This window comes from Scophthalmus maximus, chromosome 20 (genome assembly GCF_022379125.1).
Source record: "Scophthalmus maximus strain ysfricsl-2021 chromosome 20, ASM2237912v1, whole genome shotgun sequence".
NCBI lineage: Eukaryota > Metazoa > Chordata > Actinopteri > Pleuronectiformes > Scophthalmidae > Scophthalmus > Scophthalmus maximus.
Genome location: NC_061534.1, coordinates 15,190,572 through 15,215,154, shown reverse-complemented (window position 1 = coordinate 15,215,154; position 24,583 = coordinate 15,190,572). Strand labels below are relative to the sequence as shown.

Genomic DNA, 24,583 nt, shown 5'->3' with positions numbered 1-24,583 from the left:
CGGTGGAGAGTGTTTTGGATAAAACGAGTCAAGGATTTCCAAATTGATGGGCGATTCATGGCCTAATTCTTTTTTGCATTTTTACCCCTCGCTTCAACCCAAATTAAAGCTGCTCATTACATACCTTTGGAAATCTGAGAAGTGGAAAATAAGTTAAAGAGAATTACTTTTTGTATCAGGCTCCACTTGGAGGCTATTTCTTTATATAGGAACAGGATAAACAATTCTCACGCGTGTTATTTGTATTTTTTTATGTGTTGAGCGCTGAGTGATGACTCATTCTCAATGATCATCTGTAATCTATTTTCATATGTGAGAACGTGTTGGCAGGACAATACTTTGGATGAAATCATAGGATTGAGTGAGCATGATGTAACCTGTGTTTTTAAAAGGCCCTTCTACAAGTGCCTGAACAGCTACAATAAATCTACTGACACTGAGGGAAAGGTTTCACTCTCTCTCTCTTTCCGACCAAAGTCTTTTTAAGTGCATTTAAGTGCATTTCCTCAACAGTATTGCCGTGTTAAAGGGAACTTTCAATAGTTGACCTGGGTGTTGTGTACATGTTTTTGCATTATGACTATTTACTCACCACATCCATTGTGGAGATTTGGGAAAATGTAGACTACTATTGATTAGGGCAGAACTTAAACTTACCAGAAATCAACTATTCAAACACTTGAAGTCCAACTGAAAGTAAACACAGACAGTCGTTTACTGGACATCTCTATCTGTTGAAAGAAACTGGATAGTGTTGAAGAGAAATGAGCTACTACAACTACTACTGTGTGTGCGTGCGTGCGTGGTTTTTTGGATCAGATCCCCTTTCTAATGTATTTGTGTTTGATTGTTGAACTGAACGCTTTCAATCTTCCTCCTACAACCACCTTTTTGCTCTGTGATGGATGACAGCTGATTTATCCAACAGAATAGATCAAGTTGCTCTTAACAGTCTTCATCACTGAAAAAATGCACCAATCTGATCTGTGCCTGTTTCCATGTAGTTTTGATTGAGTGGAGGTATTTTCCAAATTGACTGTGTGGTCAATGGTTCAGTCTATGCTCTTGTGGACACTGCTGACAATGATCTGAGCCATGAAGAGAGTAAAAAAAAAAGTTCTGTTCTGAGACTGACATTTAAGACTGCAGTCACATGGTGATGGATCAGATGTACAGATCAGATATCGAAATCAGTTTTTGCGTGTGTATGTTTAGAAGACTGCACTGAAAACATTTGCTTCACAGGCAAGATATAACATGTGCAAGTGGACACTTGCAGCTCAAGTGTGAAAGTGTACTAGACAAATACCTACCTCCTCAACTCCTTCATCCGCTGCTCCCTTTACATATCTTTCTGGTTTCTCTCCTCTCCAGTGACTGAGGATGTCCAAGCGGAGCTTGTTTGTTCGCCTGGTGCCATGCCGCTGCTTGCGGGGTGAGGAGGAGGCGGTGACATCGCTGGACTACTCCCACTGCAGCCTGGAGACTGTTCCTAAGGAGATCTTTAGCTTTGAGAAGACCCTGCAGGAACTCTATCTCGATGCCAACCAGATCGAGGAACTGCCTAAAGTAAGGGGCACATGCTTATATAGTATGTACATACTCGGTGTGTTAAGATAGTTTATCCGGTAAGAAAAGCACAAACTTATTTTTGTGAGAGGAGACTTTGATGATGCAGTTGTGACATTTGACATTTAAACATCTAATATTATACTGTATATTCTTGATCAGCCATATACCTTTTAAAAAATGTTTTTTATCTGTTGTCTTTTTCCACCAGCAACTGTTTAACTGCCAGTTACTACACCGACTGAGCATGCCAGATAATGACCTGACAGTGTTGCCGGCAGCGATTGCAAACCTCATCAATCTCAGGGAGCTTGATGTCAGCAAAAACAGTAAGCAACTTATCCCCCACCACCACTGATTTTACTGTACGTCTCTATCTTTTTCTCCAGAACTGTCACTCAGGTTAGACGTCCTCTTGACTGGCAGGTGAAGGTCATTTAAAACTGTTTATCAGATCATGTTGCTGAGACCTGAAAACTGACCACTTGTCCCTTGTTCAGTGACCCGTGAAGATCAGAAGCGTAACTGTCCGAGTTGTCCTTGTGTTGCAATGACTGCCATTGGCATTGATCAGGGAAGAACGAATGGAAAGAAAATGGTTTTGCCAGGAAAGCGTTGCACAAATTATATCCTGTCTAGATTTGTAGTGAAATGCTACAGCACAACATGGCATGAGTCAAAAACCCTAATGCGATGGATAAAAGAAGTGGACGAGCCCTGACCTGCAGTTTACTCGACACCAGCATCCTAGCAGGGACAGAACCGAGCTAGATGAAGCTGTGAGAATATCTTTACAAGGTGCTCAACTCAAAGGGTCTCATAGTGGGAAGTGACAACATTAGTCAGTGTGACAATTACTTTTTTGATGATAAACGTTCACGCTGTTAAATACTATTAAGAGCTTCGTTCTGGACGTCCTTTTAAATTTAGCCTGTTTGATAAAAACTGCACACTGTCTCTGTTGCTCAAAGTTTGATGTTTATAACAAAAACATCTATGATGCTCATCCATCAGATGACTGCTCCTTTTAAAATGTCTGTATTTTCATAACACCCTGTTGCGTATTCTTTGTAAGGGATTATTCTTCAAACATGTCGCTACTCACACACTAACCTCACCACTCGTCTGACGCTTCCCTTGTGCCTCCAAAACGGATGTTAAGCACTCCGAGCTAAAACTGTTAACAGTGCAGGTCACTGTACACGATGCTCGAGCTGAAGAGGAGTCTGCCTGCTCAGCAGCAAAACCCTTTGATGGTGAGACAAAGGTTAAAAAGGTAATTCTAATATAAATGAAAGAGTGCAGAGACGGTCTAGATTAAACAAATGTTGAAGGTGTTTTCATGACACGGAGCTGTGCCATGTTGACATTAAAAAGTAGCTTATCCTTCTTCGCAAAGCACTCTGTGCAAAGTGTTGTGGACACAAAACAAAGTGAGTGGAAACAAACCTGGAGGCCAGTTCACGTTCTCCTTTCTTGCTGTGTGCACGTTGTGGACGTCTGATGAGGACCATCACTCAGTGGTCTTTTTTTCTTCTCTCTTCTCCCTTTCCTTCTATTTTATTATGTCACCTTAATCACACGTCTCTGTAGTTGTTTAGACAAGGAAGGTGCAGAGCTGCTCTTAATGTACCTTGAGCCCACTGGGTTCAGACAGAGAGTCGTCCTGCTTGTACTCACACACCACCTGTGTTTAATGTTCACTAAGCTTCTCCTGCAAAACACGAGCAGGATGGCTCGCATTATCCCTCATCTTTTGGATTCTGACATAGGTCATTTGTTTTGTGCCAGCAGTAATAAAATGGCTGATATACGTCAACGCAGATGTTTAATCAGTGCTGTGGGGTTGTATTTTTTAAACCACTTGTGGTAAATCTTAGCTATTTCTCTTTAGGTATCCAAGAGTTTCCAGAAAACATCAAGAATTGCAAAGTCCTAGCAATTGTAGAGGCCAGTGTGAATCCCATATCAAAGTGAGTACTTACAACCTCATGTAACTGCTTTTTGATTTTGTGTGACTCAGGCTTTTTTTTGAGTTTCAGTATTCTGGCCTGGCGGTGGCTATTTCAGACTTGATGTGAGTGATGTGATTCCTGTACGATATGTGTTGACAGGCTCCCCGATGGCTTCACGCAGCTCCTGAGTCTGACGCAGCTCTACTTGAACGATGCCTTTCTGGAGTTCTTACCAGCCAGCTTCGGCAGGTCAGTTCATTCTCCGGTTTGGATTAGGAGGATTTTTTTTTTCTGACAAATAAGGGCATTACTGTGTGTATGTTTTAGAGCTGAACAATGAATGAATTAGTTATTGAGAACTAAATGAATCACCAACAATTTTGATAATCTATTAATTGGTTTAAGTAGCTTTTATTAAAAACAATATGTCCAATCTGATTTCAGCTTCATTAATGTAAATATTTTTTCTGGTTTCTTTGCTCTTCTATGACAGTAAACTGAATATCTTTGTGGAAAAACCTACCATCATCTTGGGATTTGGGAAAAAGATTAATCCGATTGTAGATATAAGTTTATGATTACAAGAAGAAATATGTAGTATACTATTTCTATGAAATTAAAACTTTATGAAGGCATGCATTAAAAACTTGACATCATGTTAAAAAAACGTCTTCCTGAGATGAAATGTCAGAAAAAGCCAAATCAAATCACATATTTGACAGAATGACTTGTTGATAAGGTTAGACCCGACAGAGAGATTTCCTCTCGCTGTTAAATCTGCAGTAGAGGTGGATGGTATGTTGACAAAATATTGATTCTGACATAAGACTACCTCACACATTAAAGTGATTTTATTGATGCTAAGCTATTTTGACACAAACTACATTGCAACTGAATATCAAGAGATTTTATTGTCATTTCCAGATCACGTTGGTACATGAAAGGAAACAAAATTATGCACTCAGGTCCTGATGTGGGGGGGGGGCACAGATAAAAAAAGACAAAAAGAACACAATAGAACACAGAAACTCAAAGACTGAAGAACATACACAGTTAATATACAGTAAATGGAAGTTATAAATTAGTGTAAGAGAGGTAGTGTGAGAGGGGAATATGCACCATAAATAAATAAAATAAGTAGCACATGATCGTTGTTTACTAGCAGCATATAAGGGGCAGCAGCAGTTATTGCACAGACCAGAACAACAGAGCAGCTTTAACCCTGAGAAGGGTTAGAGAGTCTCATAGCCTCTTGGAAGAAGCTGTTTTTCAGTCTGGTTGTCCTAGCCTTGATGCTGCGTAGCCTTCTTCCTGAGGGGAGGGGGCAAACAGTCCGTTAGCAGGGTGGGTGGAGTCCTTCTTGATGCAGGAATAAATGCAATGTATTTAGAGTTTATTAACACACACACATTTTTGTATATTTGGTTTTACAGGAAGACCTTAGTTTGGTAAATGTTATTTATTTTGTGACACCAGGCATTATATGCCTCGTGTCAAATATTTGTTTTGCTGTACTTAATTCATCATGTTTACGATTGTGACTCAGAAGGATTTGACTAATTCCCACGTATCGCTTTAAGATGCAGATTATTTCCTGGAAGGTTAACGAGGTTCTTCAATCAAAACCGGTACCATTAGTCATGCTTCTATTGTTTGTAGTTTACACAACAGTTTGTGTTGAGCCTTCTGATCACACAGAGCATGTGATGTGAGTAAGTCTCTCACCAACGCTCCCCTACTGCTTGTAGTATGGTGAAATTACCCCCCCTCCAAAAAAAATGTACATTGTCATGTAGCTACACATAATTGTTAAAACCTTGAACAGCAATAACACAATAATACTCTTCATAGTTGAATGCACTTATTGTAAGTCGCTTTGGACAAAAGCGTCAGCTAAATGAATGTGATGTACAGTGCAAAATAACAAGCAGACAGTTATCATTTATAATGCATGATGATCAGATGTTGGTGTCATTACTTAATGATTATTACATCAACTTTTTTCCCTGGTTGCAGGTTGGCTAAATTACAGATCCTGGAGCTGAGAGAGAACCAGTTAAAGGTGTTGCCAAAGTAAGTTGGTTTTTACTTCCCACATTTTCCACAAATAAAAAAATGAAGGAGGAGCTTCCCTGTGAGTGTCATGTTTGCGTCCTGATGCGTGTCATGAATTTTTACCCGTCCTTCTTTCCTCTCACAACTCCAGCAACGCTTTCCCCACAGATTCACTCCCCACTAGGCTCACTGTAGTATTGAATTCCGGTGTTACATAAGAGCCCCCTTCACTTGGTTGCTTGCTGTGACAGGTTTTATAATCCTCTTGTGCGACAGTGGTGAGGGTTATTTCCCCATTTGGGAAGGTTGCAGTGCCTATGGGAGACGAAAAGTCCCGCAAATATTCGAGAAAGCTCCAGGTGACTAACGGGGGATCTTCTTTCTCTCTCTCTGTCTTTGCGCACACTTCACTTGCTGAATCATTCCATTTTTACCTCCTTCCTATTTTCTGCAAAATGGTGTTTCCCCTATTTGCCCTTTTTTCCTTCCTCCTTCTGGCTGACTTTCCTTTTGTTATCTCACTTAATTTTCCCTTTTCTCATTTTTCACCGACGTACTGACGGGCCAGTCGGTGTGTGAAGTGCAGTGCAGAGCCGGGCTCAGAGAGGTTCCTCTCTTCTCCCCGTGTTTATGTGACATATGCCAGACCTGTTAAAGGCTGGAGCCCTGACAAAGAAAAGGACTAATGATCGGGAACGTTGCCAGAGCAACACACAAGCATGTCAGAGATGTAAACAAATGTGTGCGTGCAACAAAGGGGCGCAGTACAAGTCTTTTCAGAGCTTCCACATAGAAAGTGCAGTCTCCTCTCTCTCTCAGTGCATAGACACACATGAGTAAACCAAATGTTCCTCTGTATTTTAAAGAAAGTTGGTGTGTTCCTCACAACTTGGGGTCAAGCCATGGTTAGTTATTTTTCCACCGATGAACTCACTTTGTGGATGAGCCTAGCACAGCTCGTTCTTCCCCCCTCCACTCATGTGGGGTCTGTAGTGTTCTTGCCAACTTTTGAGGTAAGAATGTGACAGAGCTGGCTAATGCTCAAGTACGTCAACATGATTAATGTTTTCATATTGCACAAATCATTAAAAAACAATCACCATAGGGGCTTGAAGCATATTTATAAGTTGGGCCATATGTCGGATGTTCTTATTCAATGAGCAGTACCTAAAAACAGAACGGACTACATGTTGGTGTCGATGGGCCTCTGCTCTCTCACTCTCACCGTACATTCCTGCTGTGGAAGTAACATCATATCTGTTCCCAAACAGAACTCACAACATCTCTGTTACACCTCCAGTCATGGTCTCTTCCTTTTGTTTTAGTGTGTGAGAATCATTGTATAAACATGTGATTCACTCTAAGGAAACACTAGGTTTCTCCTTAACATGTCTAAAGTTGATTTGCAGATTTGTCATTCTTTCAGAATTATATTATTTAGACACCTGACCCTTGTGTATTTTCTGAATGGCTTGGAGCTAGGTAAAAATGTGTATGTTTTTTGGTAATTAATCTTTGCTGCTGCCACCTGAGCTTCGGTACCCACAAAGGCATCTTGTCAGTAGACGATGACAAATGTGAGCGTGACACTTATTCGCTATTATTTTGCCTTTCAGAATATGACTCTTTTGTGACTCCTTTTTGAATATTTCACCGCTGCGTTTTCCGCCGCTGGTGATCATTGAAACATAATAAACAATGAAAATAGTCCCGGTTTTTATCTGCATGTTTGCAGTGCAGCAGAGAATGCGCGAGTGTGACCTGAATGTGGAGACAACTTTCTGGGGCAAGGCTCAGGACTAGCAGCCTACGTCGCATTTTCCATTATTCAAAGCATTTGTCTGTCCTGCCTGAGCTCTAAATGGTATTTATGTCCTCATAAAATAATTCAGTGAAAGGAACAAAGGCAAACATGTATGGTATCCAAAACATAACACAAAAATTGACAGGAAAAAAAGGAAAGTTTGTTTTGGCTTCCCTTTGTGAGGTACATGGTCCATCTTTCTTGCAGTCCTGGCTGGGGATTATCAAAGGGGAACAGTTTCTTATTTACCAATGAAGTCGTCTTATTTGATTATATTCCAATATTCTATATTATATTTATACCTGGATTTTTTTGTGTCTCACTCCCTGTCCATCCTCTGTGTCTGCAGAAGCATGCAGAAACTCACGCAGATGGAGAGGTTGGACCTGGGGAGCAATGAGTTCACTGAAGTGGTGAGTATCTGTCAGTCACTCTGTCAGTGCCCTGGGCCCTCTACCTCTCTGCTGTGACCTTGTCTCCTCCTTCCTTAATGTGTACTCCCTTTCCTTCTCCTTCGTTTTTAAAGATGGAATCTCTGTTGTGTTTTATTTAATTGCCTCGTGATTCATTTTTTTTGTTTTATGAATTACGGTATTGTCCCAGCAGGCACGCACACATACACAAATCCCTATCACTTACGCTCTTTTTGTCTCTTTACGTCCGTAGCCTGAGGTGTTGGAGCAGCTGACTGGAATCAAGGAGCTGTGGATGGACGGGAACCGACTGACGTTTTTACCTGGGGTATAATTCACAGTCAATTTCTCAACTCGCCAAACTCTCAGTCCCTGCTGTGCCCCAAAACATCATCCTGAGATTTATTTCCTGGGATTTTAAAACTTAATGTCTTCTTAGATTTTCATCAAACCCAGACCACAGTCGGTTCACATCAGACTCTCTGCTCTCTGGAAAACTCGAAGTGAAGGAGCCGCCATTTATAAAGGATTCTCTTGCTACTGTAGATGAACACAATTGGACACTTGTACAGAAAGAAACATTTTTTTCATTCTTTTTGGTTTGCAGATGTCACACTACTACTGACCAAAATCTGGAGCTTTTTTTTTAACATAATTAATATACAACGATGCTTCAATGGTGTGTTACAACAGATTTATTTTTTCATCCAAATGACCTGCTTGTTTGTAACTGGGTCATAATTAAAGCATTAGTTCTGCTCTCAGCCTCTCAAAGGCATCAGCTGTAATCACAGTCTGGCCCTTTTATATAAGCAGTGACGTCTGTCAAACGTCGAAAGCAAAACTGAACACAGCAACTATTTTCCCTTTTATGTAATTATTACTCAAAAAATTGGAAAACCCAACTCTGGCATAAAATCTTGTCTGTGATGCTTCTACCTAAGAAAGTAGTTTCTTAACTTTACTACTGAAAATGTGTGTTCAACCAACACAACTGTGTATGTGTGATCCTTTGTATAAATTCAGGTGAGATATGAGGTGGGGGGAAAAAAATCATTGTCAATTTTGTGTCTCCTTTTCTCTGTCCAGATGCTCGGGACGCTAAAACAGCTGGTTTACCTGGACGTGTCAAAGAACAACCTGGAGATGGTAGATGAGCAAATCTGTGGCTGTGAGAGTCTGCAGGACCTCCTGCTCTCCAACAATGCCCTCACACAGCTGCCCGGCTCCATCGGTGAAGATTATAACACACACAAACACAAGCACGCACACTTTTCTTATCCGCAGGGAAATCCTTTATTAAAACACTATCTCTCGTTAAGATTTCCAATGCATTTTTCATCATAGGTCCATACCTGTATTGTATTGTGGTAACATGACAATGTTTTTTCTTGTATGACTAAAATTCATTTTCACATTAACACTTGAAGTCCACTAAGTTCCAAAAGTCATACTGAAATACATGTTGTCCACAGTACAGTAGTGCCAAAAGATGTTGAATTTTAACCAACGAATTCTCAAAATTATGCCACAAATATGTTTAGAATATTATATGGTTATTTTTAGTTCAATTTGGCTTCACTCACAAGTGGAAATTGAGTAAAGTAAACTTGGATCACATTTATATCAAACTATGAAAGGACCAAAGTAATAATATGGATATATTTATTAACTTTGTGATTAGACTAAATCAGAATCACTCAGCACGTCACAGATATGGGATGTCACATGTGCAAAGGAATTAGTCTCAGTGTACGCACACTTGTAAGGCATGTACGACATGTAATGTGTTCAACACACCAGAAAGTACAATAATAATAATAATAATAGTGAATAATCTAAAGGAGATAATTTGAAGTCCGAGCCTGACACAATATATTTTAGAAACTATCATTTACAGTATATTACAGACATTTACCACACAGTTGGAGAGCTCAGTGACGTGTCTGCTCTGGGGGAGAAGCTGTTTACATGTGTTGTTGTGCTGACCTCAACGGCCCAGAGTCTTTTACCAGATATAGGAGGTGATCTCCAGGACGAGAGGGTCAGCTGTAATGTTGCCAGCGCACTTTCTGACCTTGCTACAGTGATGTTGGTTATTTCAGACCAGAGTAATAAAATAAGATGAGTCCAGATGGACAGTGCTAAAGTACAGTACTAAACTCACTACAGTATTGACAAAAGTATGAATTCATCCAATCAACTGTTGTAATTGATATTCCTTGTTGTAGTGCAACGGCAAGTGAAAATCAATAACTGCCCTGAGCTGTGGTATGCATCTCTCTAATTCTCTCTCTCTCTCTCTCTCTCTCTCTCTCTCTCTCTTCCTCCGTCATTAGGCTCACTGAAGAAGCTGACTGCACTGAAGGTGGATGAGAACCAGTTGATTTACTTACCGGACTCCGTCGGAGGGTGAGTGTTACAGTAGTAGCATTAATATCTACAGAATAACCCCGAAGATCATTGGATTATTGTGCGGTTTTCATCAGCTGCCTGCTGATCACATGCACCGTCTGTCAGATATTCCATCAAGCACATTGTGTTCCGATGCTTCTTTTGTTTTGGTCTAATGCTGGCGATCTTGAGTACTTGATAATGGCCGTGATTATGAAGACCGAATGACTATAATGAAATGCTGCGCTGACAGATTAAATCGCCTGTCACTGTTCTCAGACTGCTGTTGTCTGCAGCTGACAGGTGAACCCAGCCCATAGCTGCTGAAGCTATGAGGAGTGAGCCTGGTTGACACACTGACCCTCCGTCTACTCTGTTTCTCTGTGCTCCAGCACAAAGATTAGGCTCCTGGTCAATCCAGCTATGTGTTGTTTGTTTGTTTGTTTGTTTGTTTGTTTGTTTTTGTCAGTCCACTCCCATGCCCCATGGCCTTGGAAAAAACAATCTATACGTCCACTGACAATTAAAATAACATCTGCACTTTTTTTGTCCATTGTTTTCAAACACGATCAATTATCCCTTATGTCAGAATGTGTACTTTGTCACAGATTATGTGACAAAGCCTATGGTTTAGCTTAATCCCATGCAAGGATTTATTTCAAGCAAGCTGATTTTTTTCATTAATACATCAGAGATTTTATTCAGTTTATTCAGTTGGGCTCATTGCGTCGTTTGTCCCTGGTCTGTAGAAGGTTAAATCCTGTGTTTTGGAGTTTGATTGTATTATATTACAGTTTCCTTCAGGTCAGAGTTTGCATTTATCTGAATCTAAGTGTGCATTTACATTTTGTGGCAGAAAGCCACAGCTGCATTACACCTCTGCGTCAACATGGGTTCAGTTTGAAATGTTTTTTTATTTTTTATTATTTCAATAAAGATTTTAAGATGCATCATTGTTGGTGGAAATGTCTCATCTGTTAGATATTGTCACACTAGTGGACCAAAGGTAATCTGAGCTGGCTAAAATAGCTACAATGGCTAAACAATGCAAATCAGATTTTTTTTGCAATAAGATCCATACATAAAACAATGTGAAATTGAAAAAAATGTAGAAAAAGGTATACTGTTCACAATATAAAGGGAAATTATAAATGTAAAAAAAAAATTGCATACGCCCCTTTAACTGGATCCAAGCCCATCCTCCACCACATTTGTTGCATATTGGTTTAGTAGTTTTTCATAATACTGCAGATGAATAAACAAACAGAGGTGGTCAAAGTCTGAGCAAGTCTGTTATCCTCTGGAGGCTTCTTCCGCCTCAGTGGTGCACAGTAACTGAATCCTGCCTCTTCATGTTTAGTTAAGAGTATAGGAACAGTTAAAAGCTCTACCTGATGACCCGAGAAGCCAAGCGGGTCAGACAGTCGGGTGTATTTTGGTCCTAACAAAATGAGAGATAGACGAGCAGCAGAACTTAAAAGTCCGTTCTCTGAAGAGTCATTAAAGAGACCTGAGTCCTTGCAGCAACATTTTGAATGAGCTGAAGTTGCCCGAGGGGAAGACCTGAGATAAGACCATTACAGTTATCTAACCTGCTAGAAAGGACAAGCATATGAACAGCACTTGCACCATATGATTGAAGTTCCCCTGTCTTTCTCTCTTGTGTAAGTCTAACCACTCTGGAAGAGCTGGACTGCAGTTTCAATGAGATCGAGGCCTTGCCCTCGTCTGTAGGCCAGTGCGTTGGCATCCGCACCTTTGCTGCAGATCACAACTTCCTGACCCTGCTTCCCCCTGAGGTGAGTATGCACTGAAGAGTATTTAGAGTATGTCTGTTTGGGGAGGTGTATTTAGTGGCAATGCCAAGAGTAAGTGTGGCTCTGAATCCATGGTGTCTTCCCCTCACAGATGGGCAACTGGAAGAATGCAACTGTGCTGTTTCTACATTCCAACAAGCTGGAGTGTTTGCCTGAGGAGATGGGTGACATGCAGAGGCTGAAGGTCATCAATCTTAGCAACAACAAGTGAGTCTGGACTAACTGTGTTCATGCATAATGAGGGTCAAGTGCAAGGACAAAAGTGTTTTAGATTGTTGTTGTTTTTTTTTGCTGTCTAAAAGTAATTTGAGCAAAAAACAAAAATCTAATTATTTTCTAGCTTCACATTCACAGATGTGAGGATTTGCTGCTTTTCTGTATTTATATCACCATTATTTGAATCCGTTTAAAATTAGTTCCATTGGTCAGACAGAACAAGACATAAGGTGTCACCATTCGGTATAGGACATTTTTCACCATTTTTAAATTTAAACAATTTATCAATCAAAGAAATTAGTAGATCATTCACTAGAAAACAAGTCATCTGTACTTGCAGCACCAGTCGTTTTAAAAGTGTTTTTTTGAAGGGCATTGCTGGGGCCTTGCAGTAATCAATAAATTGGTTAAAAGCGAAAGGATGTCTTTGTTTCATTCTTACTAGAGCACACATGCAGTCTGAAATATAATCTGCTAATTGCAACGTGAAGATCGAAGGATCTTATTTCTGGGCAGAATGAAAATGGGTTTGGTCGTGATTGAGGTTTTAATTTGGGGTTTTCCATTCCTCGTGTCTGCTCTGTGCCAAATACACTCAATAACTTTGGCTACGACTCTGCAGCATTGACAGGTTGGGTTTGTTTTTTTTCCAGTAAAAGTGAAATGTGGCAATAGACTCTAACTTAATAGTGGACCATCATAGATTAAATGTGCAGCACACTACAGACTTTATTACACAATGTAATGTTTCAACTCAGCGTGCACAGCAAGACGACTGAGAACCTTTTATTTTTCCCACCGCAGGTTGAAGAATCTTCCATACAGTTTCACTAAACTGAACCAGATGACTGCAATGTGGCTGTCTGAAAATCAGGTAAGATCACACGTATTAGCGAATGTAGAAATCACAAGTACAAAGTGTTTCGCAACCTGGTGCCACTGAGTTCAGAGCTGTGGGACAATGATCTGTTCCGTCAGGTTCATAGTGGCAGCAGGACACGTGACTCCCAATGCAGTGAGCTATAAATTAATCTGCCCAAGCCAAGTGGCTTGGGCAGGACATCTGATCTAAAAGTGCCAAATGGTAATGTAGGTCAGACTAGGTGAGTCCCTGAACTCCACCTCTGTGTGTAGGAGGGTCCCATCGAATGTCCCGACTGTAGTAAGGGTTCAAGGACAGCACGGTGGTCGTCACAAGCCCGTCAAGTGGTCTGACGAATCTAAACCAATGGGAGGCGGTTCATGAGATAAGGCAGCAGCAAATGGTAAAAAAGACGTAGAGAGATCAAGGCAAGTCGTGATACCTGAAATTTGAGTTTCTGTCCTAGCTAACGCGATCCTCAACGTAATACAAGATAAGCCGAACAGAGGTGGAAATGTTAAAGTCTGGTCAGCTTGTATTTGCGGTAGTGGCTCGGTGTCCCACTTTGTCGTAGATTTGTGTGGGAAAGGAACTGTTGAACTACTCTCATCAAGCTAAGCAGCAGAGTTTTTGTGTCCAAAGGCGTAGTGAGGTTGGAGACTACTGCATCGCTTCAGTGTGTTTACATTTTCCAGCTTATAAATATTTCTAAATTACTGTCTGTTGTTTTTCAACGCAATCTAAAATCATTTATTCATGCTTTTTCTCATCTCGGCTAGGTTATTGTCACAGAAATACTGCAGCCCTATCAAAGTTTTGCAGAAAAACTGTTATTCAGAACCAGCCATGAAGCCCACAGCTCCCCTGTCCTGGCCTCAAGTCAGCAGCCCATTGAATACACAATGGAATTTAATCATTTCATCATTTAAAAGCCTCTCGACAGTCAGTCTGCAGCTTACATTGTGAATTCTGATCAACAGTCTGTACAGGCAGAGCTCCAGTGTCATATAACTGCTGCCCTGTTTTGGAAAGTGGGTTTGGTGAAAATTGAGTTAACCCTGAGATGAGGGAGACCCTGGGTCAGTCACTGACTGTGGGTCAGTCACTGTGGCAACTTACTCTCTGAACCTAACCTGCTCACTGGCAGGTTTTTTTCAGTGATTGCAGAGTTTTTCCTTCCTGGCATTAGTTTAATTTCCTCATGCATACAGTTGATATCAAAGCGCATATGGGAGTGCATTAATTTGCAAAAGTTTACTTTTGGGGAAGATTAAAAGCCTGATTTGTTTTGTCAGAAGCTTTAGACACGACACTTTTTGTGTAACTGTGTATATTTAATATATATCTGTTAATAATCATTTCCCATGGTGTGATTGGTCGCACTGATGGAACATTCCTTTCATAGTTGTAGCATGTTGTAGATTATGTGATATGAATGAGGATGTGGCTAATTTGATTTGGAACATTTAAAAACTGGACTTAATATGGTGAGTTTTTGAACATCCAAATATTTAAACTCAGTTTAAAGCTTGACACGTTTTCAACTACAGATCAACAAAAATCCTGAGGCTATTACTGGCTCAGACTACAATCATAAATCTGTAAACTTCTGTTTTATCAATGTTTTCTTCTGCTGTTGCCAGACGTCTGGTACACTGCACTGAATTATAACGTATTGAGTCTTTTGTCCAACTCTCTCACCGCCGCTGCTGCTGCTGTTTTCTCAAGATACATGTGCATTACCACATTTTAATCTTTGTGGCTCCACCCGATTTAGACGGAAGCTCTGCTCTTTATTTACCCGCTGCCATGGTGCATTTTTTTTTGCCATTAACCATGAACTTGCTTAAGTCAGAGTGAGCGTACTGAGAGATGATTGAACTAACTCAGATACTCTGAATACTCTGAAATTCACATCTCAGGGTTAATCTTTTTTAAGGGTTTTGCTCGGAGTTTGTTCGTTCAACTTGTTTTCTGCAGTAGGATCTCAGGCCTTCATTACGGTGGCCCTGAGGTGCAAATCACAATGACAAAAAAAAAAATAAACCACGACAAATTGCAAAAATTGTAAGATAGAAGAAAACAAATTTTTTGGTCATTTGGCATGTTGTGTTTTTTAATTTGATGTTATGTTTATTGATTTGTCATTGAGTTTTTGATTGGCCGTTGTGTTTTTTAATTTGCCGTTGTTCATAAATTTGCCATCACGTTTAATGATTTACCATCGTGTTTTCACATTTGTCGTTATGATTTGCACTTCAGGGCCACCGTAGTTTATGGCTGTCGCATGGTTCAGGGTTTTTCAACCATTCCTGAAATCTTATTTTTTTGATGTTTGGGGGTCTTTGTGAAAATTGTTATCACCAGCTTTTTTACTGACTAGTTAAGAACTTAGTGATAAGTCACATGGATACTGTTGGGCAGGTGTCACCATGGTAACAGGGCCTAGGAGACACTGCTGCTTGGTGGAAGCTTCGTTAAGAAACGGAGGACAGGAAGAGGCATCATGATGTATATAAAGAATGTCCCATATCAACCAGATTGGAAGGAAAGAAATTCCGCTCTAAATAACTTTGGGGAGTTGTGGGGATTGGTGCATTTTGTGATGTTACTTCCTCTGTGGTTATGTGTTCTTTTTCATGATGGATCCCAGTTTATTTGCCATGCTAAAGCGAGGTACAGGGACACCAGGACACTCCTTGAGCTCCTAGTGTCTTGACAAAATGCTGTTCATTGCAGATGGGGCACTCAAAGATACATTTTGTCTCCCACAGTCAAAGCCCCTTATCCCCCTGCAGAAAGAGGAGGATCCAGAGACACGCAAGACTGTGCTGACCAACTACATGTTCCCCCAGCAAACCAGGACTGAGGACTGTGAGTACTGTGCACTCACCAACACTTAATGTCTTATTTCATATTCATTCATGATTCATCTGACAGACACTTGAACGGCAAATGTTTCTGACCCGTTTTCACTAATCAGCTCTTAGTATTAGAGACGGGTGATTAATCAGCACTCGTTCAACTCGTACAACTGTATTCCTATGAGGTGTGTATAAAGACAAAACACTGACTGAGAAGTTAATGTTACATAGCGTAAACATATTATGAAAATGAAAAGATTAATATAATAGAGATTCGTAGAGATTAACCACAACTACCATCCGTATTGGGGCAGTCCTAGAGGTGACCTGCAAGGATCCCTTGTCTTCATAATTAAAGAGGGACCTCGTTACCTGAGAGCAAGTCTTCTTCTCTTGTCGAGCATCTGTTTGTTTGGTTTGGTTTCATATTGCACTAGACAGCTTGCAACGACCCTGTCGCATCTTAGCTTTGGAGTAATTAGTGGTTCATGATGTCTTTTGTGCTTGAACTGCTGAAATGGTAATGAGTCAGCTGCTTGACTTTCATACAGTTTCAGCAATGTGTTGCACCTTGGGTTGGACATTGTCTACTGAATTGGCATATGATGGCGTCCATAGTGAAATATGTCGATGGACAGTGACGTGAGGGGGTAGGAGAGTTACACCATCAGAAAGGTTACTGTATCTAAGTTCTGCCCATCGTCCGCTTTATACTATTTTCTATATTTCCTTATCAGGAATGTTTCCAAAACAAAAACTTGATCCGTTTCATTGTGTTGTCATAGGGGCCTGTACTACGAAGCAAGTTCAACACACCCTGGATACGATTTCCTTATCTGGTTTGACTTAACCTAACATTGACCATCCTGGATAACCTGTAATACGAAGCTGGATATCAACTGTCTCAACTGAAAGAGACGGAGTCGTTAATTACAAGCAACATTGTGGTTGTTAAAGTTTTTAATATGATACAAAAGAAACTCTGATACATGCAGGGTAATTTGGTTCAGGGGACATGGAAAAATGAAATTAAAATAATATGATGAAACAGCTAAAACCGGAAAGAACCACTCAAAATATTTCAAAAATATAGTTAGAATTTATCAAGTTTACTATTGAGTGAATATTTTTGCCCTTTTGTCTGACGATGATGGCATATTGTTGTATAGGGATTACAGATTAGAAATATTTAAATTCCAAACAGGCAAATTCTTTAAGACTAGTCATTGAGTGTTTTTTAAGAGAAGCTGAAGTGATGTCAGACCATTTCTGCTGCTGAAGCAGATATAAGTTAATGTGTGTTGATTAATCCAATTCATATTCTGAATCAAGCATTTTGATTATTAGCCATAATGTCGTAATCACCCACATTCGACTTACCGCGAGCTCTGAGGTTGTGAAATGATGGTATATACACCTGTAGAACCTACAAGTCTGTATGATATCAACCTTTTTTTTGAAAACCGTGTTTTATTTGTGATATCGTTCAGAAGGACTACACTACCAACAATCTTGAAGTAAAACATCGACTTCTCTCATTGGTTGGAAGTTGTTGGAAAGGTATTTGCAATGGTTAATGGGATGAGTAGTTCCTTCACTCTAAAAATAATTTTGTTCAGTCTTGTTGTACCTTTGCCCATTATCAGTTTTCCAATTTTTTTGCTCCGAATTTAATGTTTTATTGTAACAATTAATATTGTGGTTTATTTGTTTGGATCCAGGCTTAAAACTCTTTAAATAAGGATTTTATGAAACACCAATGGAGTGAGTGAATCGGAAATTCATTTCTGGAACCGGAACCGTCCTGAAAGTGAGCGGTCACTGTTGAGCTTAATATCTGCTGCTCTTTATTTGTCACGTTACTCAGGATCCTGTAGAATGATGACTCTGGTTTTCCATTGATCTGATTTGTCAGTAGTTGGACTGGCTCTGACTGGCTCTGGAGCAGGTTAGCCGTTCAGCATAAGTTACTGTGGTGATTTATCCGTAAGAAGAGAACCAGCTTCATAGGACAGCGTTAGACCTGAAGTTACCTCGATGACCGCAATTCCTTCTTCGTAGTACAGACCTCTGACTGCAGTTATGTTTTACAACTCGTTGATGTGGAAATTACACACCAGGAGACGCATGTCCACTTTATATTCCCAATCTGGTATGTAGTGTTAAATCGACCATCAGGGTTCTTGATATGATCTACTGTCAGGTTATGTTGGCTTTAATTGAACCAAGATCACTTGCTCATATGGTAGCAAGCGTTCTCTGTACATTGAGTATCTGCTGTGTGTGTAAAGGTTAAGAAGGTAATTTTATCACACTTTCAATATAGCTCGAAAAAATATGAATGAACTTCAACTTCTGTCAAGTATCGGACATTGTAAGACACAGCAGAGTGTAGGTCAACAATATAAGATGCAACTGTAAGCGGTTCAGAAAACCTGCACTATTACAACCACATAATTTTCATAGTGATCATGTTGGAGTAATACAGTAGTGACAGTGAAGGTGTGAGATTGACTTGAAGGCTTATTAAATATATATATATAGATATATATATATATCTATATATATATAGATAGATAGATATAGTGTTGGCATATTGTTGTATAGGGATTACAGATTAGAAATATTTAAGAGGCAAATTCTTTAAGGCTGGTTATTGAGTGTTTTTAAAATTTTGCTGAACTATATACTTGCCTTATTGCATTTTACAATCTCAATTTTATGTTTTGATATTCAGTGATATCCAATAGTAGCACATGGTCATTTTGAATACCATTCTGTGACTTTGAGAGGCATTTGTCTGAACGAGAATTCAAAGGGGTTAATAAAAAAGTCTCAATTTCCTCCAATACTCCTCCATTTATGGGCCCTGTGGTGTGTTTGCACCATCCTGTGGTCAAACTGGAAACTGTATTGAAGTTAGGGGGAAAAAACTAACAAATTATTCTTGTCCTGGTTTCTTCTCTGTCTGCCAGACATTCCCAACTCTGACTCTGAGAGCTTCAATCCGGCACTGTGGGAGGAGCAGCGCAAGCACCGAGCTCAGGTGGCCTTTGAGTGTGACGAGGACAAGGATGAGAGAGAAACACCACCGAGGGTAAGTGTCACAAATTTGTCACAGTTCAAATAACTGGGATAGCATAAGGAGTGTGTGTGTGGCGGGGGGGTGACATGATTTACCACAGCTGCACTGGCCTGTAGAATATATAAAAAGCGACAATTTCCCCTTTGATGTCGCTGCTTTCATGTAGAACGTCTCTTATGACCCATTTTCTGTGACTTAATTCAAATATTGTTGAAGGCCACAGGGGATTTTTCATCGCCTAGTCTGACTGATAGTTGTATCCATCCTTAGGGCCTGTTTATCTATGGGAAACTTTATCATTCTTCATGTAGTTCCAACTGAATCTTTCAACAAGCATTTCACATTTCTGTCAAACCAAATGATTTTAATTTGAAGCTTTCTTGTCCCCTTCCAGGAGGGAAACCTGAAGCGCTACCCTACACCATACCCAGACGAGCTGAAGAACATGGTGAAGACGGCCCAGTCTGTGGCTCACAGGCTGAAGGAGGACGAGTCAGGTGACGAGTCGGGGAGAGATGCAAAACCAGTGGAGAGGAACCACATTGGTGTGCAGGACGTGGGTGTTAAGGTCAGCTCCAGATACAATGAATTTATTTAAGGGCTGTCAAGTGATTTTTTTTTTCTTTCATTTTTATTTGATCGATAACAATAATAATGTCCACTGGAAGGTTATTTTTGCCAATATATTTCCTAGCAAAAAAAACTTGTGGCAGCATCCTTATAGAAAAGAAAAGACTTTGTGTTCTAAATTTATAAACATTAAAAGCTGCTCTTATCTACACATAAAAAGAGACTTCTCTTCCAACAAAATCCTCCTGTTATGGTCAATGAGCATAGAATCCCTGCGACAAACAAACAAACCTACATTTAGCTGTCGCCTATATGGAAATTAAAACAGCTTTCATGAAATAAAAACGATATAGAAGTTTCTACCAGTTTTCATACAAAAATAGTGCTCTCTGTGGAATATGTGGTAAAACAATAAACAAAAAACTAGGGCAAAATTAAATCATGATGGAAGTGCAACATCCCAAAGATGCTTAGCTGGTGGAAGCTGAACTTGTTGAGCAGGGGGCAGCATTTTTTTTAACACATTATTTTTTTTATAGTTAAATAATAGAAATTTTTGACAGCCCTAATTTATTTTCAAAAGAAATGTCACTTTCATTTCTTGTCTACTTCTGTTTTACGTCCCCTTAGTGCCTCTTTACTAGAGAACATTTTCAATATGTAAGGGAAGGAATATTTTTAATAGAAAACCACCTGTTTTTGTGTAGGTGATCGAGGCCCCTTGCCCCAATGGCGTGGCAGCAGACAAGGAGCCCCAAGTTTCCGCCAACTCATGTGCCCAAGGTCCCTTCGCTCCGGAATCAAAAGACAATTCAGACACATCTTACAGCTCCCAAAAAGTCCCTCTGAAATCTTCAGAGGGCTCTGCGATGAACCATGAGGACACCATGGAGGTACCTGAATACTTGGCATTGGAAATTATCAGGCCTTCTCCCAAGTGTGTCAGCAAAAAGTGCGTCTATCTGTAAAGAAAACAAGAAAACAATTGTGTTTCTCTTCAGGATTCGGAGGAGCTGTCGGATGAAGAAGAGGAGATGAAGATTGCAGAGATGAGGCCCCCTCTTATCGAGATCTCCATCAACCAGCCTAAAGTAGTGACTTTATGTAAGGACAAAAAAGGTACAAAGTTTTGTTTGTATTTTAAGCGAAAAATTCAATTTGACAAGTGACGTTGTCGATGAAACAATACACTCACTGATTTTTGATTAACAGACGATGGGAAAGACGCAGACTCTTTGTTGGATGACACAGTGGCCAACAGCAACCAGAACAACAGTAACTGTTCATCACCGTCACGCATGTCTGACTCAGTGTCTCTAACCACTGACAGCAGTCAGGACAACTCTCTGTGCACACCTGAGAGAGAAGCAAAGATGCCTTTCCTCCCGAAAAGCCGGTAGGAATTCATCGACGCGTTAACATGGAGTAAAAAGGGTGAATCGGGATGACATCCTGTTGTAATCACAATTTTATTTCCTATTTTCTAGACAAGAAGATGAGAATATGAACCAGCCTAAAGACACCACCCCTCTCCTCCACATTGGAAACGGCTCTGAAACGTCCTTTCAGGCACTTTTGAAAACCCAACAGATGCCGCCAGAAAAAATGGGTGACTACGACCTGTCCATGGAAGCCAGACTGGCCTTCATTGAGAAGGGAATCAACAATGGCATGGAGGACACCTACACCAAGTGGGACCAGATCAATATGAACGTGTCCAAGCTGCCAACCGACAACATGGTGCAGCTGGATGAGCTGGACAAAACCAAGAATGGGTCTGTAGCCCGGGAGGACTTGGTCTGCAAGCCCAATTTCAGCAATGACAACTTGGAGCATTTTCAGAATGGAAACCAGCAGGTCTTCGGCTGCATCAATAGTCTGGGCAACAAGAGCCAAGCGGTGAGAGGGGCGCCATCTGCTGTGCACGTGGCCTCGACAGGCGTGACAGCCAGCAGCGACATGTCTCTGTCTCGTAGCACAGAGGAGCTGTCTCCAGAAAAAAGGTGCTATCCCCCACAGGTGATGAAGTCGCACAGTGTCAGCAACATAGAAACAGGGGGCTTGAGGCTCTTCTCCTTTGATGGGGATGATGACTCGTACGATACAGCAGTATCAATGACCAGGATGGCAGGAGCCGGCCCCGGGCTCGGAGCTCAGGGCCAGAGCATCGTCAGGAGCAAGTCAGCCAGCCAGTTACTCAATGACCAGACTCTCCAGGTCTACCCCGGCTCCACTGCATCGTCCTCAGACCTGCTCTCCTCTCCCATGCTTCCTGCCAGTACCAGCAGATATCCCGTCTCCTCCAGCATGGCCATGGGCCTCCCTCCTCCTCAGTACAACATACAGTACACAAGCAGTGCTGTGCCAAAAGAGGGCCTGTGGGCCCAGAGGATGCCCATGCCCCCAGAGCACCAGAGCTTCCTCCCCCCTCCTCCTCACTCACTAGCGAACACCAACTACTCCAATCGTAACCAGGCACCTCCGTACCCTCTACAGCCCCAGCAACGGGGGCCTCCCATGGCTCCCAAACCTCCTGGGGACATGTGGGCAAAGGAGAGACTTCATTCTACTGGCAGTCAGCCTCGCAGCAGCACTCTGCAGAGGCAAAGCAGCTCCGCCTCCACGGCGTCAATGGGTGACCCGAGGCGCATGCAGCTGCCTGAGGGGGAATATATGACGTACAGGGACATTCATACCCTCGCCAGGGGGCCACTGGCAATGAGCCAGGCCGCGCAGAGGCCCCTGTCAGCTCGCACGTACAGCATCGACGTACCCGGAGCATCCAGGCCCCCGGCTGCCCGCCCGCAGCCCCACGAGCTTCCAGAGAGGACCATGTCCGTCTGTGACTTCAGCTACCAGCACAGCAGTCCCAGCAAAAGGCCCAACACCAGGGTGAAGTCTGAGCACTCACTCCTGGACGGTCCTGGACAGGTGGGCACAGGACGGGTGCCCACTGATTGGAGAGACCAGGTGATGCGTCACATCGAGGCCAAGAAAATGGAAAAGGTAAAAAGTGCTAATGTGATGAAGTGTCTTTCCAATTTCCAAAGTGAACTGTCAGTGTTGTATTTTTTTTTGTCCTATGATTCTTTATTACAGTTTTAGGGTGGAATGTTAGCTTAGTAACAGTATGAATATGCTCATTTTTACAGGTTGTGTTGCCGTAATCTTTAGGTTTAAAATTTGCTATAGACCTATTGTATTTGTTTAAATGGTTTTGATGCCAAAGAATATCAAAATACTGTGTGAATAAGATGAAGTATTCATAAAACCTTTCTTTAGCCCCTTTCAATTCACCAAGGTCACCAAAAACATAACTTCTCGCGTACCGGTAGCCTTGACGGGACTTTGGTTTGATTTGTCCTGCTCCTCAGATATCGTTGTCTCGACTTTTCTGCTGACAGACTAAAACAATGAAGGTTAAAGGAGCTCTGGTGGTGGTGAAGCATTGAATCTTTTCAGAAACAATGTCGCCGAACGTGATAAATCTTAATATTTCTACGGAACTACTTTTCTCCAAAGAACAGGTCCGCACTGATAGTGTTGAGTGAATGATTGACATGTATCTGGAAAGAAATCTCACAGATTTTAATTTTTTTTCCACCACAAATGAGAATGAATTCACCTCTATTGCATTAGAGTATCTTAAAGCCCAGACAAATCAAACCCAAACTAATTGTACGGCTAAATTCCAGAAGAGATATTCGAGTCAACTGACCCTTTATAAAAGCCTACTAACCCAGCTGTGTGCGGAATGCTTCTTATTCACTGCATGGTTTTTGTTGTTGTTGTTCTTCTTGCCGTAAACCATTTCTGTTGTGTCTTCTATGTCGTTCTCGTCTGGTGGATTGCATGGCCACCGCTGACATGTCTGTCGCTGCTGGTTGTTCCGTGTCGTCCCTCTGTTCAGAGTGCGCTGTCTCGCTCCTATAATTCCAATAATGCCCCGCTGAGCTGGTCTCACTACGGCAGCTGTAGGGATATGCATGCCAGCCAAGGGTCTCTGGTCTTTAGTGCCAGAGAGGAACAGCCCTACGGAGCTCTGGGCTTCTGTGTGAGTACTGTGAACTTGTGGTTTGCCCCCTGCACCTCATACTAAGCCGGGGCTCGGGGTTTTACCTCCTTCAGAAGATGAGGAAATGTCTGTTTCCTTCTCTCCTCGATGTTGGAAAGTGATCACTGACCCCCAGAAGTCATCTTGTGCTTTAACAGACATGAAAGTATCTGTTAGGAGACAAAGTCCCTCCCAACATCTGATTTTCTTCCAAACCACAAACTCATCCTGGCACATGTGATGTTTCTAACAGGATGTTTGTGAAACTCTTTCTTCTTTGATTCGAATAGACTTGTTTAAAAGGGGCCTATTCGTTTTTTGTGCCATCACCCATTTGGTTTATAAGTCAGAGAGAGACATTTCAATACAGTTGGAGGCTGTTGCTCAAGACCATGACAGACATCTCATCTGAGTCTTGAACAAAAACAGGTTTCTGCATTCTGTTTATTTCTGGAGGCGCATTCACAGCTAGTCTATATTTCCTCTGTATCCAGCTGATAATAAAATGCGCCACCTTAAGTTCCGATATAATTGCATGAATACATATCCTTGTCAGATTAATGAATTACTTATTTTAGCAGGGTTTCCCCCCTAGGAAACTCAACCTTGATTAAGTCTAAAGCTGATAACCAGATGTGATCTGAGTTCTATACATGGTACAAAACACCCCCTTTTAAACCTGCAGGTACTTTAACCTCATCATCACCACTGTCCCTCATCATGTTCCCTCAAACCTGCTACACTCCCCCTGTGGATGTAATGCATCCCAGCTACGATGATTTTGTTCTCCTTTAACTTTACTTTAAATGCTCCTCCTACATCGTCCTCCCTCCAAAATTACTTCATAACCTCTCACTTAACATGTGGGGATGAAAATTGTTTGTGGAAGGTAAGGTGGTAGAAAATGTCAAGTGATCTGCAAAGT

At 41.3% G+C, this 24,583-nt stretch overlaps 1 protein-coding gene across 7 annotated transcripts in view; it reads left to right on the top strand.

Moving 5' to 3' along the window:
- Window positions 1-24,583, top strand: part of erbin (erbb2 interacting protein) — a 54,581-nt gene that overhangs the window by 24,739 nt on the left and 5,259 nt on the right. For 6 of the 7 annotated variants that reach the window (XM_035607793.2, XM_035607791.2, XM_035607794.2 and 3 more), the window contains 20 exons: window positions 1,375-1,569; window positions 1,781-1,898; window positions 3,464-3,542; window positions 3,684-3,773; window positions 5,541-5,597; window positions 7,733-7,796; window positions 8,050-8,124; window positions 8,886-9,030; window positions 10,136-10,208; window positions 11,860-11,989; window positions 12,099-12,214; window positions 13,028-13,097; window positions 15,860-15,959; window positions 18,925-19,046; window positions 19,429-19,602; window positions 20,312-20,497; window positions 20,606-20,723; window positions 20,817-21,000; window positions 21,092-22,610; window positions 23,515-23,658. In XM_035607793.2, the coding sequence (XP_035463686.1) occupies window positions 1,384-1,569; window positions 1,781-1,898; window positions 3,464-3,542; window positions 3,684-3,773; window positions 5,541-5,597; window positions 7,733-7,796; window positions 8,050-8,124; window positions 8,886-9,030; window positions 10,136-10,208; window positions 11,860-11,989; window positions 12,099-12,214; window positions 13,028-13,097; window positions 15,860-15,959; window positions 18,925-19,046; window positions 19,429-19,602; window positions 20,312-20,497; window positions 20,606-20,723; window positions 20,817-21,000; window positions 21,092-22,610; window positions 23,515-23,658 (3,750 nt within the window). In that variant the 5' untranslated portion in view covers window positions 1,375-1,383. The remainder of the gene's footprint in view (window positions 1-1,374; window positions 1,570-1,780; window positions 1,899-3,463; window positions 3,543-3,683; window positions 3,774-5,540; window positions 5,598-7,732; window positions 7,797-8,049; window positions 8,125-8,885; window positions 9,031-10,135; window positions 10,209-11,859; window positions 11,990-12,098; window positions 12,215-13,027; window positions 13,098-15,859; window positions 15,960-18,924; window positions 19,047-19,428; window positions 19,603-20,311; window positions 20,498-20,605; window positions 20,724-20,816; window positions 21,001-21,091; window positions 22,611-23,514; window positions 23,659-24,583) is intronic. The other variant, XM_035607796.2, reaches the window with a different exon arrangement.